General features: G+C 45.1%; 1 protein-coding gene across 3 annotated transcripts in view; it reads right to left on the bottom strand.

Moving 5' to 3' along the window:
- The window catches only part of NTRK3 (neurotrophic receptor tyrosine kinase 3), a 211,114-nt gene that overhangs the window by 51,650 nt on the left and 138,389 nt on the right, over positions 1 to 21,075 (bottom strand). Inside the window, exon 13 of one of the 3 annotated variants that reach the window (XM_082060585.1) lies at positions 16,686 to 19,347. The exons of the other annotated variants lie outside the window; for them this stretch is intronic. Within the exon in view, the coding sequence (XP_081916711.1) occupies positions 19,229 to 19,347 (119 nt within the window). The 3' untranslated portion in view covers positions 16,686 to 19,228. Of the gene's footprint in view, positions 1 to 16,685; positions 19,348 to 21,075 lie in introns of those variants that run through there. 3 annotated transcript variants of the gene reach the window in all.

The following is a 21,075-nucleotide window of genomic DNA, read 5'->3' as shown; positions in this document are numbered from 1 at the left end:
TCTTTCCACCAGCCAGGCCGCTGCAGGTCCCCTGCTGCCAAAGCACTCGGAATAAAACATTAATTCAATACCACACATTTAATTACACATTATTTGAAAGTGAATTTATTTAACGGAGGAAAATAGTCTTCAGAGAGCATCTGCCTCCCTCAGACTCGTATGTCTGCAGGGAGGGGGCTTGGAGAGGAGACAGAAGGAATAATGGTTTGTTTTACATCAGCAGCTATTGCTGTTCAGTTCATCCCTTCAAAAGGGGAGATTTTAAAGAGATAGAGTTGTGTTTTGCAGGAACTTACCAGCTGATTTGATTTTCCAGCTAGTTTTCACTTGATTGGAAAGCACTGCTGCAGACAGATATCACTTGTCTTTCTTTTTTATTATTTTTCCGAGGGAAGGGAAGGATTACTGTTGGACGGAGGACGATTGGCTGCCCCTTGAGGAACCACACAGTAGTCAGATTCCAGGCTTAAGGCTTTAACAATGCAGTAATCAGACACTTAACAGCATCTTATTGCTGAGATGGATAATCACAAGAAAGCTGGAAGCGACCAGGGTCTCAGCAGCAGCCTTGCAGCTTTGAGACTGTCTCCCAGCAGGAACACAGAGGCTTACCTGCTGCTCCTGAGGGCTCGGAGGCTCTTGGCTATCGGCTCGCCCAGTCTGCAAGTTAATTTTGCCTCCTTCCGTGGGGCTAGAAGCCCAGCAGCGTCTGCTTTTCAGGCTTTGAGCCTCACATTTCCCTAGTCAAAGCTCCGCTGCAGAGAAATGGGAACTGACTCCAGTACCTGGCACAGGCAGCCCCTCCTTGGCTGTGTGTGAATCATGCTGAGCTGCTGCAAGGCCAGGAAAGAGCTGCCAGGTCCTTTGTAGAAAGGAGTTTGCTCTCTGTAAACTCAGCCTGAGCTTTCGCCTTCGCGGTCCTCTGGGTTTTAGCACCCTTCGGGCGTCCCAGCAGGAGGGTGTCACTCAGGGCTGGGTTAATTGGCTCATGCCACAACTTGAGGCTTTCTCCCAACCCTCATCCCTGACCTAGGTCTTCCTCTCACTCCTTAATTTGGGACCAGCACCAAAAATAATCCTTCATCTCTGCAACAACCGTGATTAAACTGCAATCCCCGCCCAGAGTGACAGGCAGACACGAAAGTGTCATGCATCACTGCTGCTAGCACCTAGTCTGACCTCCAGCAGGTAAGAGGAGAGCTCAGCCCTGCTAGTACTTACCCCCACAGTGGGGTATGTCTCTGACCGACAGACATCCCATGGTCAATCTATTGCCCTTTTTGGTCTCAGCAGCCAGGTCCTGTTGGTCCCATCCCAGTCCCAGCAGGCAATCTCAGAGCCACGCTGCAGTTTGCATAACCAGGTAGACACCACAGCACTGGGTTCAAGTCACAGGGTTAAGTTTTTCCTTGCACTTTTGAGGATTTAGGGGGTTTTGATGGGACTGTTTCAATGTTGTTCAGTTTCTGTTTGAGGCATCCAGCCACAGGCGTCTGCTGTTTCTGCCTAGTGAGACTCTGCTGTCATTGCCTTCCTAGCAGCTGCTGGTCTTAATGTGCTCCCACCATAAATGAAAAAAAAAATACAGATATACTTAGTATCTTATGGGGACTATGTGGCTGTTAGAAGGGTGGCATTAAAGAAAGAGGTATGGCTTGAAAATGGTTTGAGCACCGATCCACAGCTGTGGTCCCTGGTACAGAACCCATTCTGAACAGAGTAAGAACTGGCCCCAAAATCAGGTGCAAAATGAACAAGTATTTTTAGGAGAAGCACCATTCCCTCCAGATGTGGAAGTGTGAAAATACTTTCAGAAAAATCTGTTGTGACAGAATTTCTGGACTGACTCAAAGCAGGAAATTTGGTAAGATGGCTTGGTCTTCTGCATTTTCCAGTTAGAGCTCCAGGCAGGTTGGAAATACTTCTGATTGCTGCCAGCCTCACCATCACCACAAAGGAAAAGAACAATTTTGGACAAAAGATGGCATCTTCTGCTTTTTTTTTTTCTTCTGGGATCTCTGGGTACCTGTGTCTTTTCTCACCCCATGCACAGTCATTCTCCCACCAACAACTTCCTTTGGTGGTCATTAAATGAGTGGCTAATGCAGCTTAACTCATGGAACAAGAAAATTCCAGAAGTGAGGCCATATGGAGTGAAAACATGAGGTGTTGAAAGACAGATCTCAGGCTCAAGTTATGATTTCATTAGAAGGCTTCTCTCCAATTTGCCCAATTTCCATCTCTCCCCTTCCTTCCCGCCTCCTCCGAGTCCCTTTCTCACAGGACCAACACAGGAGGTGCGCTTACGTCTACAGCTTGATGAGGTGTTCCCTCAGACTCATGTTTTCCTAACACCCCAAAACGGACCTTGCTCCATCTTTCTTTCTCCTTGAGGTTTCTTTGGCTTTCTCCCTACCTCTTCTGTCTGCACAGCCCCATCCCTTTTTTCACCTTGCCAACTTCTCCTGTTGAAGGAAACCCCTGAAGGAGAAGTAACGTGAGACAGCTCTGTCTGCTGAGCTCTAAAATTACTGTGGTTTGGGTGATTTCGGCAATTGTTACGAGGCAATAAACTACGCAGAGGGGAATAAAGAAAAGGAAGGATTGTACAAAGGAATTAGCTAATCTGATGGGGATAGCAGCTGGTCCTCGTTTAGTTATCCAGATCTGTGTTTAGCTGGGGCTTCCTGTACTCCCTTGGTCTACATCGGAGTCAGTCACGGGTCGGATGCAATGAATGTTGAACTAGTGCTCCTGTGATGCTTCACACAAAGACAAATCCACCTTTCCTCTTGGGTCCTCATCACTGCTGACGAACGAGCAGGGTAATGGCAGAGCGGCTCTAGTCAAGAGACAGGTCCATCCCGCAGAAGAGGACATCTGAAAGGCAGCAGCTCAGCCATGCATTGACTCCGGAGCTGCTGCTTGGTGGTATCTGAGTCGTTCCACAGACACTGGCTGAGCAGAGGCTCCGTCGTGCCAACACCACTTTACTCTCCTTAGCAGAAACAGAGCGCTTTGAGGAGCGAGAAGTGAACCAGGAAAAGTTCTCCTTGGACAAGGCTTTGGAAATGTCTCATCACCAGGATTTCAGGACTGTTTAAGGAACCACATGCTCTCATTAGGAAGCTGCCCTTCTCTCCCTGATGGTGCTGCTTTATCGTATCCCCGGTGTCCTGCCTTTATTGTGCTTATAAATTAGAATCCATCTTGGTTTATTGTCTCTGACACTCCCAGCACAGGGAGAACATGAGGTGATAAAACACCACATATTTGTCCATTTGTCTGTCTGTCATCTCAGTGATGTCTCCTGCCATTATAAGCCAGATGGTTGGGGTGAATTTTCACACAAAAACTTCACAAACTTCAACCTCATGCAAGAGGGAAAAAAAAAAATTATCCTACAGTTTTCTCCTGTGGAAAAACATCAGTGTCTGCACCAGGGGAAAAATACCCAGTTAATTCTTCCTAAGGGCCCTGGTGAGACTTGAGAAAACATTCCACAGTGCTGGTAGCCTCAGAAGACATGATTAATTGCAGATGGTGAAAAGGTGCATGTTCAGCTTTAACTGAACTATGTGTGAGGACTGGATGATTGCTAAGTTGGTATTCAAGACACACGGGGAAGGCAACCTGCTAGGATCTTCAGCTACAAAAACAAGATTATATATATATCATATATGGCTTAACAGTTTAAATTTAAATGTGTATGCTGGAGTTTTACAGCAAGAACATACTGGTAATGGAAAAGACCAAAATGAGCAAGACTGCTGAGAAAGAAAAGAAAGGAAAATAATGTTTTGCAGTTAGCTGAGGATGTAGAGGCATAAAAAGGACCTCCCAAAGCTGATAACAGCAATTTGCAGATGAATGCATGTGGGTGATGCTGCAGAGCATGGAGTGGGGTACAATGGTGGAAAGATGTCTGATATGCCATTAGCTCTTTCTCCTCACTACCCTTGGATGGGTCTCATTTAATTGGAAAATGTCTTGGACAAGAGTATATATGTTGCTTCCTTAAATTGTCTTGACTGGGGGGCCAGCATCAGATATTTGGATGGTAACATGGAAAAATCAGATGTCAGTTTCCACTAATCTAATCCATAAGTCTGCCTGCAAATCCTGTTTTGTTATTGCAATCTGAGCTTGGAAAGTGACCCCAAATTCAGCTTGTATTATAAAGGTCACCTTGATGTCTTTTCTGTATCAATCAGAGTTTAAATCAAGTCCCTTAACCTTTTTGCAGGGCAGAGATTTTTCAAGCATGTAATGGGCAAACCTACCCAGATCAATATTTGAGTGCAGATGAGCACCCAGAGTTCAAAACTTCACTCAGACTTCTCGCATTTACAAAGCCAGGCTGAAATTCTCCTGCAAACAGAGCTCACATCAAGTCATTCGAGGTCTCCAGACTAGAAACTGGAATTGTAGAGAAAGCAGACAAAATTTAAAAATAATGAAGGAAAGAATAATTACCGAGCTGTTCAAAATCACATCTTCATTTCTGGAAGGAGTTCTATGAAGGGAAAGATTCCTGTGCTGTCCAGCTTGCTTTGTTTCTCCTTTCTTCATATGTGTTTCCATTGCATAAATTGCTGTCTCCCCATGCCACGTCTCCTCCAGTGTGGGTATGTTCCCTGTGCTGCTCACAGTATTGCAGGAGGTTGAAAGAGGTCCTCTTTCTGTCTCTGATTTTTTTCTCTCACTTGGGATTCCTCTCAAACATCTCCCAAATCAGGAGAGGCATTGGGCACATTTGGGACTTGGGCCACAATCAGCGCTGGTGAAAAATCCCTCACGTCCGTGGTGTTACAGCAGGAACAACTCTGGCTCCTGCTGCCAGTGTTTCCTTGTGGATCATTAGCAGACATTGTGAAAAACACAGATTATTAGGACTGACTGAGAACACATCACTTTCAACCTCTTTCCAATTGGAAACACTTTTAGCAATAGCTCCTTTCTGTCTCACGTTGCTAGGGCAGATTTCCACGCAGGCTTATTTTAAATCCTACACCGGTGCTTCTACCCCCAGCCCTTAATCTCTGATGCTGGTCCTTGCTGAAAATTTCAGTGTACTGTATCCACTGAATTTCCCTTATACATAGTGGCAGTCAGCTCCTCAGGGAACACCAGCAGATTAGTTGAGTGTGACCTCCCACTACTTCAAGTGACATAAGTTTGGCCTTCACAGAGCATTACTTTTCCAGGTGTTCTCCCACAACATCCCTTAAAGTGAGTTCCAAGAATTTCCCAGAGTAAACATTTAAACTTACTGGTCTGTCTCTTGTCCCTGTTATGTCCACCACCTTCTAACTCTCGCCCATCTCCCCCATTTTAGGCAGGCAATTTAAAATGCCAGCGAAGAGCTCAACAAATTGTGTGCATGCCCACAGGTGTGTATGGTATGGGATGTGCTCTCCATCCATAGAGGATGCTCACCTTGTCCTGTGCCCTTGAACAGTTGGCCACTGATATGGGGAGATCTTCCTCTCTTCATCCTCTGTAAAGTTGGCCACAATTTTGCAGATGAAAATTGTTTAATAATCCTTCTCTCCTCTTATCACTGATCTAAGCAGACTTTCATTCTCTGTCACCAGTCTAAGTCCTGCATATATCACTCTCAAGATAAGCACTTTCTCCTCTGTATCCTCCCCACCAGCTCCTTGTTGTCAAAAGCCCAAACCTTTCCATGTTATGAGGCCAGTTTCTTTGTTTCTCAGACATACTTACGCACAAAAGAACTTTGCTGACATACTCAGCATCCCATATGGCTGCTGCTTTCCATCCCTTTGCTTTCTCCTGCTTTCTTCTTCCTCCTCTCTGCTTTCACTGTGATACATCAGTAGTGTCCTACCATGGTCTCTATCTCTTGCTTAGCCAACCTGGCATATGTTGGTCCCTTGATCAATTTTTTTATTGTCTTTATTTTCACTAGACTGTTTAGGACAGCCTTCCCAACTGTATCTTAAAGACCTGCGCTAAAGCCCAGACAGCTTTCTTTGACTCATTTTGCATTCTCTGTAAGCCTGTTCTCTAAAAGGCCAGTGGTTTTGTATGGCTGCCCTTTTTGCAGACCCTCCTCAGCACTTCAGCTCTGCAGGGAAGATAATCATTGCATCCTATATGATCTTCAATTTCGAGTGTATTTATTACAGCTGCTCAATTTCCTTTAATCTGCCATTTCTCCTTCTCCTCCCCCATGATTGCCTTCTTTTCACTGAACTCTCAGTGCACTGAAGGAGGATTTTACCTTTGACCCTTGCTGCCTGTTCCAGCCCCATCCCTGCACTGACTCACACTGGTACCTTGTGCACTGATTATCGCTTGTTACCCATGTGGTTTAACAAATGCACTGGGCCCTTTGCAAACAAGTGCAAATGTCGCAGAAACACGCTCGTCACTGGTGACCCCTCAGGACTAATTGAGGGAGAGAAGACAACACTTTCATGCAAAAATTGCCTGTATCATCACCACTGAGATGGACATAAAGGCCGAGAAACTCTCCCAGGCCTGCCTGAGAGAAGGAAACCTTGATGACAAAGAGTACCCGTGTCTGTCAGAGACTTGTAAAAAAATGTACTTCTCGGTGGGGCTGAGCTATGTTTTTATGTAGACGATGCATGTCCCTTCAGCAACAAGGTTGAGTATAAAACCACAAACATCCCTTCAGAGCTACAGCTGAAACAGCCAGAGCAGCCCCAGATGATTATGAAAGACATCAACATGCCTTCCTCTATGTTAAGCTGTGTGAGCACGCACATACCCTGAGGTTTAATTGGTGTATTAATGTATTAAAGCACTGACACAAACAAACAGGGACCGCTTTCATAAGCTACGAAATCCTTGAGTACATTGTAATTAGCTGGGCTTGTTAAACCACTTAATAAGCAACAGATAGCATGTGTCTGATGCCCCTGTGCCTTGGCTCAGTGGGAAAGACAGATAAGTGCTTAAATATGAAATGAGTTCAGTTCTTAGGTGAACCCTTAAGAAATATCATTTCATTCCCTGTCATAGGGAGCTTCTGTGCACAGTAGACAGAGACTAGTGCCAGAGTCCCAGGTTTCTCTGGTCACAGTCCCCATAGTGTCCCTGGGGTCCTGTTCTCTGTCTGGCCATTCACTCCCATGCGCTTCTGCAGGAACTGCATCAGCCTGGGGAAGGCAACACAGTAGCCTCAGTTTTCCTTCCTGAAAACTGCCTCCAAGCTACACCCTTAGCAAGTCTTTATTGACTATTGATTGCAAAAGTGTTCTAAAAACCCTCTAATAGGACAGATACAGAAAAAGGGAAGCAACACAGCAGGACAAAACATCAAACACCATGTAGACAGCATTTCTCAGCAGATCCCAAAGCTACAGACGAACTGTAGATTCATAGCGGGGGGAAAAACATTTCCCTGTGCTTATCCAGGCTCTTGAGGAACCTGTGGGACTTGAGGCTGTCTGAAGCTTGCTGAAGATATGTCTGAGCCGGTTAGAGAAGAAAGAAGAGCTGCTGTGTACCCTTTCGACAATCAGGCAGCTCCCAGGCTGTGTCTGCTGCGTTACAAGGAAAGGTGGGAAGGGCAGGAGCATGGGAGAGAAAGGTCTGTGTCAGACACAACAGGAGTTTACAGTTTCAAATGCTGGGCATAATTCCTTGCAGTCTCATCTTTGGGGTATTGTGGGCAGGAAATACCTAAAAACTGTTTCTCCAGTATGTTGATTCAGATAAGGTATGGTGAGGGGAATATATTAACATACAACACAGTGGTGGTACCTTGACTTTCACTGGCTCACAAAGTGGACCAAAGTAGTGAAAGCCAGGAAATCAGCCAAAACACAGCCCAAAACCTTCCTGTCCAGCAAGACGTTACCATGACGCATGTTGTAATCACCCTTTGCTCACTTGCTGAGGGCTCCCAGGAAAAGGGACAACTCGGCATGAACACAATTGGCACAAGTGAGACATCTCTAGGGTTGCTCAGCACCCCTGTATGTGGAACAGGCAGGCAGTTCCTTAATTTTATCCCAAATTCCAGCTTACACTAACAACAATATCACTAATCCACACAGTCCTGTGTGGCCCAGCTGGGTGTCCAGCACCCAACAGCTCTCCCCCAGCACATCACTATGCACAACAGCAGCTTTGAGAGAATGAGCAGAGAAGCTCCCTTAAACACCACCTCCACCTGAGTCCACCATGGGCACTTGCAGCTCTGCAGCTTCTCCTAGATCCTAAGTGGATTCTTCTTTTCATCTTTATTCTGCCTGCTCTTCTAGCCCTGATCCCCAGGCTTGCTGCCTTGGAGCTTCCTCCAACTGCTGCATTCATCCATTTTTAAAGGTGACCTTCCAACTTTAAAAGAACCTTGCAAGCCTCATTGTTTTCATTTGCCTTCTCCTTCTTTTGAACCTGCTCTTTATTATTAATTAAAAAGAGGCCTGAAAGGTTGCTCTATTAAAAAAAAATAAAATCTTTAGAAAGAGCACATGTTCCCAAATAATTTCTCTCTCAGTTTTTGCAGCAGCCTTCTTGGAGTTCATGGCACTTGCTTGCTGCAAACTATTGGCTGCCAGCTCTCATGGTGAAATCTGCTTGGGTGTTTGGCCTCCTCCTGCCCCCACATATCCGCACCATCTCCACCCCACCACTTGCCTCTTCCTCCCTTGTGCTGTCTTTGCTGTTTGGCAAAGCAGTGCCCTGAAATGTTCTGGGTAAAAAATAACCTTCAAGGGAGCAGGGGTAGAAGTGGGGTTATTTTTAACTTGGATCATATTAGACACTCAGGTTAGACTGTGGCCTTGTAAGCTCTTATGTTGGCACAAATGAAGAGCAGCAAATAAATGAAGCTCTCTTTATCTCACCTGACTGCCAAAGCTGCGTCTCACAAGCCCTGGGGCTGTACAGCAAAGGAAAGGGAAGGTGCCTCCAGCCCTTAGCAATAATAATACTACTCTTGCCAATGAATTGGTCACAGTAATTAAAAAGGCAGTAACAAAGCAACATGATAGTTTCCTGCTGTTGTGGTAAAACATTTTGCCATTTAATCAGGACAAACATAACCTGAATTTTTACTGCAATACAACTGAAATAACAAAGCAAACTATGATCTTATAAAAAAAAAAAAAAAAGAAAAGCTCAGCTTCCAGCCCTTCTCTTAGATTACAGAATCAAACTGTAAAACCACAAAGAAAAAGCAAGCAAGCAACCAGCCTGTCTCTCTTCCACCCTTTTTGCTTTTTTGGCTATGATTTCTGGTGCTATTCAGACAGGTTGTGTTGACTACTTCTTCTTGCCAAGAGGTCAGGACACCACAAACCAGAATCATGCAACAACACTCTCGATTTAGTAATGTGCATTTGCCTCCATCCAAGAAGCCATAGACATTTTATGTTCTATGGACATCTGGCTGTCAGGAATGAGGTTGACACACACAAAAGTTTTTTATGCTGACCACCAAATGACCATGAATGAACAAGAGACCTTATTCACAGCTGGCCTGTGCCACACCGAGCCTGGAAGTGCCTGTCTCAGAAATGAGCCAGAAGCTCTTTCCAAACCATTCAATCCCATTTTCCCCAGCTGCTGTTGGTCAGATCAAGTGTTAACCTTTCAACCCTTCTCGACCTTAGAACATACTTAAGACTCTTCATTCTCCATCCAAGCCAACATGTCCATGCTTGTCCCGGTAGCCCAACTCTCACTAAGATGTACCTTTTACTCCTTTAAAGGCCAAACACCAAGCTGCACAAGAAGGGAAGCAGCTGATTAGGTTCTTGCTACAATTATCTGTTGAAAGTAAGAGAATACTGCAAATTACATTATTTTTAGGAGAAAGGAGGGCTTTCTGAAGCAAAGGCAAGATCAAGCGAAGGTGCTACCAGGTCAAGATTTAGTACAATAAATAATAGAAGGCTCCTCGCCTCACACCCTCAGCCTTTCCTTAGCTCTGATGCTTGGTTGGTTTCATCTTTGTGATATGAATGATTCATGGAGCCTTAAAATATATATATAATCTATATCTCTTAGAACAAAGAGTCTTTATTCAGGGTGCTACAAGGGAGCAGCATGTGTGATGCCTGCGCTTGGGCTGGGATGTCCCTTGGGAAAGGATCCTTGTGGCCTCCCACTTTTCCAGACCCAGAAGCTGTTCTGAACTGGAAGCTGAGCTCTGCAGGAGACCCCAGCTCAGTCTCTGCAGCACAGAGACGTGCTTGCTGCTGACAGCCACCAGAATTGCTTTTTTGAATCACGCCCAGGACCAGCTCAGAGCCAGGCTCTTCTCATCCATCCCTGGCAGCTGGAGTGTACAAATACCATCAGTGCACTGTGGGGGACTTAAATCATTTATGCAGGATTACAGATGGGGAAGCTGCAGCAAAAACTTACCTCCATGTCACAGCGTAATCCACTGAGGACTTTACCATCTCAACTTCCAGGTCTCTGCCTTGGGCAGCAGATCACATTTAATGATTGTGTCTCTTTCCTTGGAAATTCAACACCATCTTTCCACCATCAATATTTGATTCCTACTGTGCATACAAACACAAACATACACACATCCCTGCACCATGATCAGCGAACATCTTACCTCACTAGACAAGATCATCGCTTCAGACAATTCCAAGGATGTTACGTCCAAGTAACCAAAGAGATGGTCATCCTCTGATTTCTTGTTGGGGAACCTAAGCATGGGCCTGCGTAAGACCTAGTGAAAGCTCAAAGCATGAGGATCCACCATTACTCAGAAGGGAGCACAGGCAAAAGCACAGGCAAAAGATAGAGTTCTCAGACAGGACAGGCTGGGCAGCAAAGTTCTCCAAGGCTCGTGCCCAGCAAGCTATGGGATGTCTCCCTCCCTGTTCTGGCAGACCAACAGCCCAGGTAGCCAGAAAACCTGAGCTTCGTAGTGCCATAAACTAAGGGCACAGACTTGTCCCAGAAGGCTGAACCATCCATTAAGGCACCATTCATATATTCTTATGCAGCCCATTTGTTTTCAGTGATTCTTTCAGAATCAAGGAGCCAGGTTTCCATCTGTGCTGTATCTACAGCTCATGATCACCACATTTCCTTGTTCTTTGGATTCTTAGAGATGTCCTTCCTTAGAAGAGACAACATTAATCCTTACTCATTTGTGTGTACCTGACGATACCTTTTATGCTCAGGAGTCTTCTTTATTTCCTAAGGGGGACTCTAGTTTTTTTGGTGAGAGATATTCTCCTTCCCTTGTAAGACTGCTTTTGTTATCAATCTGCCAATTTTCTTTGAGGTTCAGGCCAGCACCACTACATCAGGGAGGGATTTTTGGCACAAGATTAGATGCTTCACACATTACAGTCCTGCAGAGGAGCTTAAGGACCTACACAGAACAGTACCCAACTCCCAGGAGTCCCCTCTGAGGTTAACAGGATTAACCTGAACTTTCAGTCTAGTCACAACGCAGTATTTTCATCCAGGATGCACTGTCAGGGACTTTGCTGCCTTCTTCTGAAACCCTGGCTACAGATCTTCTGATGGAATTGAGTGCCAAGTGTTTCATGTGGCTGCAAAAGAGGTGATCCATCTGAAATGAATGTCCTGCTGGCACCAGGCAGAAGGATTAAGGTACACCAGAGCCTTTTTTCGCTTATTGCTGATGAAAATGAGAGACTAGCACTACCATGCAGTAGCCACCCTTGCAGTTCTGTGCTCCCGAGCTTTCTAAAGGAGGGAAAGCCATGCCGAACAACTCCCACAGCTCTGCCGTACCTGCTGGCACCCCCGCTGCATCCCATAGCCCTGACCTGGGCTGTCAAGCAGAAGCAATGGCAGGGGTTAACTCCAAATCCAGCAGCAATTGGCTCTTCTTGGTTTTTGGCTCTCACACAGTGCCACTTCTGCAGAATTTCCAGCCAGAAGAGCCCCTGCTAGTTCCCAAGCAGGGACTGACAGTTTCTCACTGATAATGTCTAATGCAGTCCGTTATCCTTTATGCATTTAGAACAGATCCATCAAAATAATTCCTGCTAGAGGTCTGAATTCAGCATATTACATACAACAGCTCCCTGGAAGGAGAAAAATGACACTTACCTGTCTTTAAGTGAGTCCTTTCTCAGTTGCCTGCAACGTCTGTGCACTGGGAGGTGTGATGGCTCTGGGGGACGTGTACCTCTGGAGTTGTTCTAGCACCGCTGAGCACATGACTGGAGCTTAAACACTCTTAAACTTGCAACCCCTCTGGCACCATTCGATGAACAAACATGTCTCAGGAAACACAAAGCAAACCTGCCACCACCTTCAGCACTCTGCAGAGGACTGGACCAGGCACTGCCAAGCAAGGAGTGACTGTGCACAGCTGCTCCTGTCATCCCCAAGTATTGCTTGGCACTGATGTAGCAAAACCAAAATGTTCTGTTGATCCAGAATATCTCTAAAATTACCAGGTAAAAAAGGGCCTTGTGAGGAAATCTAAGCAGAGATACAACCTCTTTGGCCAGGCAAGACAAGTTTATGTTGGTGGTGTTTGATGATGCCACCTTACATCCCCATTATTGACACCAGGGACTGAATCCCCGTGCAACCAGGCTATGGACACAAGCAGAACATCAATTTGCAAGACCGTGAGCTCCTTCTCTCTTGTATCAGATGCTGCAATACATTCCACCGCCTCACCGGTTTGGTTCACAGACTGCAAACATCCCTCCCTCTTCCAATTATCTTAATAAACAGCTTGGACACATCTCTGACTCACTTAAGATAATGATGACCTGGCCATGATTAGCTTATTCAGACATCCTGGCAGTTTACTGAGTCTAATGCGACTCCAGTCTGGCTCTTTCTGACTTCTTATGAAAGACACTGACCTCCAGCAGTGGCTGCGCTGAGATCAGCGGCTGCAGACCCACATACAGATCAGATACAGGCTGCTCCCAGAATTCAAGCTGGAGCCATGAAGGATAGTTGCTCTGAAAGCGATCTCTTAACTGCTCCAAAGGGCCTGGGGCACAGTGGTTTGTTTGGTATTTTTACCATCAGAACTGGTAGGGTGGTACCAGTCCCAAGATATGAAATGGAAACATGGGGTTAGGGACAACCCCAAATATCAGATTACCGAAGAGCATCCCTGCATGTTACATTTCTGTCTGCCTGTCTGAAATACTCACTCACCCAGCCTGAGAGAAAAAGCAGCACCAGTCAGCCAGTCACATAACACGAATATTTGAAACAAACCCTCAGATGAAAAAAGCCAAATAGTCTGAAATCATAGGCAAACCCTCACAAAAAGTCAACTTATCTGCAGGAATTGGGCACAGGTCACAAATGACTCACTAACAGGAGAGCAAATTATTTAACCAGCACTTGGAACGAATCCTTCAGCTTTGTAGAGAACAACTAAAATTTATTCCTGCTGATTAGTCAGCAGCTACACTCACAAGCTCAAAAATAATAAAGTTCAAATATAATTTTCTTGTACTTGCACACTGCTTTACTGCTGGAGAGACCATAATCTTCACATAGCAAAGGAATCATCCCACATTTCTTTACCAGGGCTGGGAGTGTGGGTTGGGATTTATTCTAGCTCTTGACAAACTCAAAGACTGAACTCCACCTCCAAGTGCTGTCTGGCAAAAGCTCAGTTAACACACTCTTTTGAATTTCCATATTGATTTCATTAAGACACCACTTCTTTGGAAACCAATTACCAAATCCCATTAAGGAAGACAGAAATACAACCCCCAAAACTCCAATGGTGCACCCAAGGAGGTGAAATTCAAACTGAAGAATGATGTCAGGAGCTGATGCAACCAAACTGAGCTCCCAGAAGAAGCAAAGAGGTGTTGGATCTGCATCCCTAAGCCATCTGTGTCTTTCCCACATGTCAGTTTACAAGAAACACAAAGAAAGCCACGTTGAACAAATTAACTTATTTTTACCGCTGGATTTTCTATGCTGTTTTTTAGGAGTCCAGGCAGAGCAGTACCTATGTGATCCCCCACAGCCCGCAGTGCACCTCTGCAGCACAAGCAGCTCAGGTCACCAGAGATGTGGAGTTGGTGGCTGATGCTCTGCAGCATCAGACCATGTGCGGGCACCACCAGGCGTCTGCTTGTCATGAAGAGAGTGTGGAGGGCACATCAGAGAAACCACAAAAGATATAGACAAAGCAAAATGCACCACAGCAGCAGAGGAAGATGCATCATTGCTTCACCAGATAAAGCACCTTTTCCAGCTCTTTGTGTGCTGGTTTCCCATCCACACTCTTTCCCCTTCAAAGCAGCGGTACACACTTTGCCACAGCCTGTTAAACTTTTCTGTCAATTGATCGGTTTCTGCAGGACTGGTAAATATACAACTAATAAGGCCTCTGACTCATTGCATAAACCAGATCAGAAGCATTTCAAATCTTTAAGCAAAAATGAAGTAATCTGGCATTGTTTCCTTGCATGCTCTCTTCCTGCTGCTCCTCCAAACCTCTGGTTTTCAGCTTTGTGACTGTGTCTAGGTCTCTTTATCCTCTGCTAATGCCAGGGCTTAAACCCAAGGATCTGCAGCTTTTTCTGGGTACAAATCAGAGCAGAGCAGTGATACGCTGGCGCAGTTTGCTGAAACGGCAGAAGCACCTTCCTCTGAGTGTCCACAGCTCCTGGGACTTCTGCCCCACCACACTGAGCACAGACACATACTGAAAAGGCCAAAGACCTGGTGGTAGAGAAAACTATCACCTTCAAATAAGCTCCAGCCTCTTGAGAAAGAAGGGCTGACTCCTTGAAATCACAACTAAATAAATAAAAGAGCAGCAAAAATATAAAGACTCATCCTGTGCAACTTGGATAAGCAGTGGCAGAGTCTCAACATACACCAATCATGACCTACAGCATCACACATATCAAACACTCGCCCGTGGGAAGTCCAATCCTAAGGTCCCATCAGGCTTCCATCATTCAGAGAGGTAACATGCCAGAATCAGACAGCGCGCATCATACTTGCTCCAGGCATGAACTAAAAGAAATGTGACTTCATCTTTTTAGAGTCAAAATACAAGTAAACACAACTTTGCTTCTCTACTTGTCCACATACAGCCTCCATGTTCTACAAGAACTGAGAAGGCAGGGTTGTGATTTTCAGGAGAAGCTGATACGTACCACTGCCTACAACCAGTACTCCAAGCTCCTTCAGTAACAAGCTCAAGAGCCAGTGTGGGAAGGGAGAGCAAGACAGCAGCATCAACTCATGGTTCAGCTGTCTTGAAGAGCACATAGGCTTCACATGGGTGTGTCAAGCAACAGAGGCAACCAAGAATCAAGCACAAGGAGAAACGAGTGCCCAACCCCTCTGCAATATATATCAGAACCCACGGGCAGAGTTAAGCTGGCTCCTTGGGAACTGGCAGCATCAAAAACACTGTGGGAACTCATATGTAAGGAATCAGTTGCCCTGAAATATAAAGCAATGGGAACTAAGGCAGACCATACCAGCAGCATAAGGAATTAGCTAATCAGCCCCTTGTTTGCAAGGTTTCTGGGCTGTGACACCTGATAACGGACCCTGGAGTATTAGGGAGGAGAAGGCAGAGTTTCGAACACCCATATTTGTTTCCACCATCTCAGAAAGGAGAGGGAAATAGGGATGAAATCTGATGCAGCTCAGCTGCTTGCAGACATCCCTGGAAAGGTAAATATCTCAGCCATCACCCAGTCCTGTGAACTGCAGCACTCAGTCACTTCTAGAAGCACACTCATCAGAAGGGAACAGCATGCAGAAATTCACCCATAGCGTCATTTTGATACGTTTGCTTGAAAGTCATGCCCAGAAGTTATAGGAACAGAATGATGCCAGAAAACTTATTTCTATTTTGTTCATCAAAACCCCGACCAGGTTTTCTAAGAGGGTTCCAGCACCATTCACCAATATCAGCTCAAACACACCCCCAGCCTCATGCCCAGCCACCTGCAGGTTGGCACAGCAGCTTTAAGTCACATACATGACATCTTCCAGTAGTGAATCTAAGACACAACCAATAAGACACATCCTCATGCCCAGCCCTACACACTGTAGGTCCTCTCTCCTCCTGAAGCAACCAACCATCCTCACATGAACTCCTGATGAGGAGCCTGAGTTCAGCACTCACCTGTACCCCATCACCTCTATCTCACACACATGCTCACTAGCTTAATAAGGAGGCTAATTGTCCCTGACAAAGCCAGAACAGTCCAACACCCAAGAGGAGAGTAATTTACACAGTCAAGCAGTGAGACCTGCAGCAACAGTATGTTCTGATACAAGATCACGACAGCCAAAACAATCCTCTAGTGTCAAGCTCTCTGAGAGATAAGGTTCCTAATAAAATTCCTTCCACTAAGTGTAGAAACGTGTCTTGGCAAATCCTGACACCATCTCCCAGCAGTACTGCCTTGTCCCTAAGAATATGACCATTCTAAGCTACAAAAAACAACAGGTGGTCAACTGAGATCATCATCAGCAAAACCTTCAAGCAAGAAAACATCTTCATACCTGATGAGAATAACAGAAGCAAGTGCTGCACCTGAGCAACGTTCACATCACAACTGTAAATCCCACCCTCTGCATCCCCTGAAGAAGCAAACCAACCAGACTCCCCACACATGGACCATCTCATGAAGAAGTAGACTATAGGACGTGTCATTCTGAACATTTATTTATTTTGCCTTCAAAGAAGAGACCTGATGCAGCTGTTTCGTTAGAAAATAAAGTGTTTATTAAGAAACTAGACATTGAACACCCCTATAGTCTCTGTGAAAAGGGACTGTCCCATTTCCCATTAGCACAGGATGATAGTTATGGCAAGATAAGAATGCTCAAAGATGGAGGAGTCTCATTGACAGAAAATGAGGTAATGATTTACAATAATTAAAAATAAAATAATTTTTTAAAAAAAAAACATCCTTAGACTCGCTACTTAAAGCCACCAATCGCAAACGGCCATGACTGGCTTTTGTTTTCAGCAGTGAGGAACCAGAGACTTTAATTGGTGTTAAACAAATTGAGACATTGATCACAGTGGGGAGAACTGCTTTAAATTATGCTGTACGGTCCGGAGGATTTCTTCTAAGCAGAGATGGACCTGAGCTGCAAAATTCAACCCTTCCTCTGCTAGGGTGTTTGGATATAGGCTTCTGGTCCAGGCCCACAGATGTATCTCTAGTACTGATACACACAGTTGAGAGCAGAGTCCCCTGAACAGTGCTAGGGAGAGGAGACAGTTCAGACGGACAAGACATCCCCAGGTCAGGTGGGCGACTTCCAGGAGATGAGGAAATTCAGTCCGGACAAGCACCCAGTTTTTCACACGCTTGGTGAAGCTCCTCCTCACTCTGTGAATCTGCAGAATTGAGGTGCCAAGAGCACATGGCCGCAGGTCCTCTCTGGTAGTGCACCTCTCGCAATTCCAGCTCCGATGCGGGCAGGAAACATTGTTGGGAGTTTTGGTCATGGTTTCTGAAGCCATCCAACCTGGGCCAGGCCTCCTCATCCTGACATATACGTCCCCCTAAGGCATGTCTGTTAACTTAATCTGCTACCATTTCTCCTGTACTCTTCTATTGCACTTTACCTTTTTATGCGAGTGAATCAGGAAAAGAAGCAAGAGAATGGAATATTCCCAGGGACATGATAATAAAACCTCCTGGCAATTTCCAGGGTAGTTCACACAGGTCACCATAAGGGCAGGATGAAGCAGAACATCCCATTCTGAGGCTTCTGCCCCATTCTGGCAGAGGGGGACTATGACTCTTTCCAGTTGCAGTGACCCTTTAGAGCTGGTGATTTAGAGACATCCCTGATGTGATAAGGTCGTCTCGGGCCACCAAGAAGGCAAGAAAATCTGAGTGGCTGGTGAACAAGCTCCTGGTTCAATACTCCTCTCAGAAAAGGATCTGGCAACACTTGAAGCTTTGGAAAGGTTATTTTCCCTCTAGAGAATATCTGCCTTGCTTATAGGTTATCACCAATATGCGTGAGCAAATCTTTATTGCCCGTACATGTGGCATCCAGAGAGTCCAAGGAAAGCTCTGTAAGTTGCCATGAGGGCAGCTGGCTTCTCTTGAGGACAGGATCAAAGGGTTTATTTTTCCATCTGAGAGGCTTTGGATGAAATAAGACAAAAGTGGGAAGGGAGAAGGAGAGAGAATATTGGCCAGAGAGCAGGATCAATATTCCTGTTTATGCCAGAAAAGAAGCAAGAGAATACTTATTTTTCCTCCCCTTCAGTCAGTCAGCCTCATGCTGATGGTTCTGGGTACATGACTGGGTTACAACCAATCTCCAGTTGGGTGGGAACACAGGGAAGAGCTAAAGTGGGCTGGAAAAGGTCCAGCAACCGGGACCTGCGTGCGTCTGATATGCTTTTCCACTTTGCTTACTGCCCTAGTCCTGGCAAGGACACAGACCCTCCTGCGCTATGGATTCTCCATCCATGCGGGAAGTCCAGGCAACTCCTCAGATAAAGCTCATCATTCAAACAGCAGGAAGAGACCAGAGTACGACAATGATATAGTCAGATCCAACAAGCCGCTCTAACGCACACAGACAGACAAACAAAAAAAAATAGCCTCCTAGAATATGTGCACTTCAAAGATAACCACATTCTCTTCCTGTCAGAGAAGATTTTTTTTTTTTTTCTTTCCATTATTATTCCTTCCAACATTATTTTCTGTGCAAGAACTGGGAGTGGGGCTGCCTTTGTTCTTACCAAAAGTCTTCGTTCTGCATTAGATTCTTCCAGGCTCCCACCTCGGTTCGCTCTGGGAGACCTCCCATGGCGGTGCCACACAAGAGGTGATGGCAGCGTTTACTGGGTGTTGCGAAGACACAAGCTTACAAGGAAAACTCCAAGCAGGGAGGACATGACTAAAGATGTCAGTTTGGTTGGCTTGGTTGGTTTTGTTTTGTGTTTTATTTTAAAGCAAAAAGTACAATTATTTACTGTGTTATTAGGATGACTCCTTTTCAACTGGGTTTTAATTCTCTTTATTTGCTCTCATTGCTGCTGTTGTGCCTTGCAGGAATATTTAATGTACACAGCGACCATTGGAGGAAAAGAACAACCCTGTTATCTGGTGACAGAGAACCACAGTTTCAGTTGGCTTTAACGCGTGTACAGGCAGGGCTGTCGAGTCCTATTAGGAGGAGACCTCAATCCATACAGACCACGCTTACTGCTTCCCACCATTTTGAGGGCACAGCCTATAAACTTGACATCAGAACAGGGACTTTTAAGGAGTTTTTAAAAGCCATGACGTCCTTTGCTGAAATAAACACTGACATCCTCAACATAAATGCCTTGGTTAAGAGGTTTGGAATGTCCAGGGAGGCTTATTGGATTCAACATAATTTCTCTGAAACCTAAAGGGGAAAAAAAAACAGAAAAAAGAAAAAAGCAAAATAAAGTAAACGAAAACAAAAAAGAGCAAAACTAGAAAAAAAGAGAGAGATATCGACACACATGTAATTATTAAAAAAGAACCAAATGAATAACCAGCAAACGGCTGTAGTTAAATTAAAGCCAAAACACCCTCTCTGGGCAGGGCTACCTCACTCTGTCTTTCCATAACCAACAGGCAATTATTTCATGTGGTGCATGCAGGCACAAGTGCTCTGAGGACAAGGGGCATGCAAGCAGTCTGGATGGAGAACTGGGAACAACTCTTTTCTAGAGTTTCCCACTAATCGGGAGTGGAAAAGTCCTAATTCCTACCTAGTCCATCTTTCTCTTAGGCAAGGGGTGAGAAAAATGGAGAATCCTTCCTATGTCTACTTTCCTCTCATGATTTATTTAGTCTGGCTTAACACTTCTGAAGCTGAAGAGTACCACTGTGAGGCTGGGGAGACCTGACTCTCATAACCCCATAGAATTCCTTTGCCCCAGCTGTCCCATCTACACCCAAACCTGCACACTGGAGGCATCTTCTCGTTACACAACCCCACTTCTTTGAAAGTAATTTGAAAGTTTAGAATTTGCCAGAAATACTGGCAAGATGAAAAGTAAGAATAAGTGGAGCAGGCATCCTCTTTCCTTCAGCCCCAGTGAACATACTGCACAAATATAACATTTTCAAGGGCTGTATTAACCATCTTTTCATAATGCTCCTGCCTCAGGGTGCCCCAACCAGGGAAAGCCACTACTAGCATGTTTGTAATATAGAAGTTATTAGATGTTAACTACTATTAAAGATGAGAATTATTCTCTGAAGCTAAATAAATGCAAATATTCAGGACTCATCAGAGAATAGTTCTCTGGACTGGAGGGAGCAATCTTGTTGTGGAGCACTGGAAGGGAGCTCCAGGAGGGAACCCTTCTGCTGGGACACCCAGTCCCACAGCCCTCTCCTCAAAGCCTGACTGAAGGAGGGCACGTTCCAGTTCACTGTTAGGACACATCCTGATGTTTAGCTTACATTTCCCTTCCTCCTGACTTGAAACCCTGTTCATCACCATCTTTTGTGCCCAGTTCCACAAGTTCTTGCAGAAAAGGCCCACATATTTGTCTTCAGGTGTCAGCTCATCATTTTTACTTTCTCAGACACCCATTTGTAACAGTATTTCTACAGCTGAGGCCATTCCAAAGGGCTGGAATGAGACATGGCAGGAATAGACATATGTCATTACAGGTGGCTGCTAAGTTGCTCTTAGCTCAGATCAAGTATGTAGACATAAGAGACTTCTATGCCAGCTTTTCAAAATCCTCAGTACAGATCCAGTTGCCAGGACCAAAACATGTATGGCAGGATCCTGAGGATTGCTCTAATCTGTCCCAACTTCTTATAGGTCCAAAGGGGTTTTCCAAGAAAATTACTGGGATGCCTTGGCTACACAATTGCTCTAAGGTCTGGAAAACGCTCCTGCTTCTCACATGGTCACAGAATCCCCAACAAACCAAGTAAGTTAGCCCATGTCTGGCACCACTAGAGCAGCATGGAGCAGCTCAGATGCCCTTGTGAACTGACCTCAATAGAAAAGGTCCTTTCCACTAGCCTAGGCACAGAAGGTTTTTCAGACCAAACCTACACCAGCCAGAAGATTTCTTTTTCCTATTTCTTCTATTTTTTCTTTTATATCTATTTATATTTTTTT

The sequence above is a fragment of the Streptopelia decaocto genome (assembly GCF_964273445.1).
Source record: "Streptopelia decaocto genome assembly, chromosome: 9".
In the NCBI taxonomy this organism is placed as follows: Eukaryota; Metazoa; Chordata; class Aves; order Columbiformes; family Columbidae; genus Streptopelia; species Streptopelia decaocto.
This window is presented reverse-complemented; position numbering and strand designations above follow the sequence as displayed.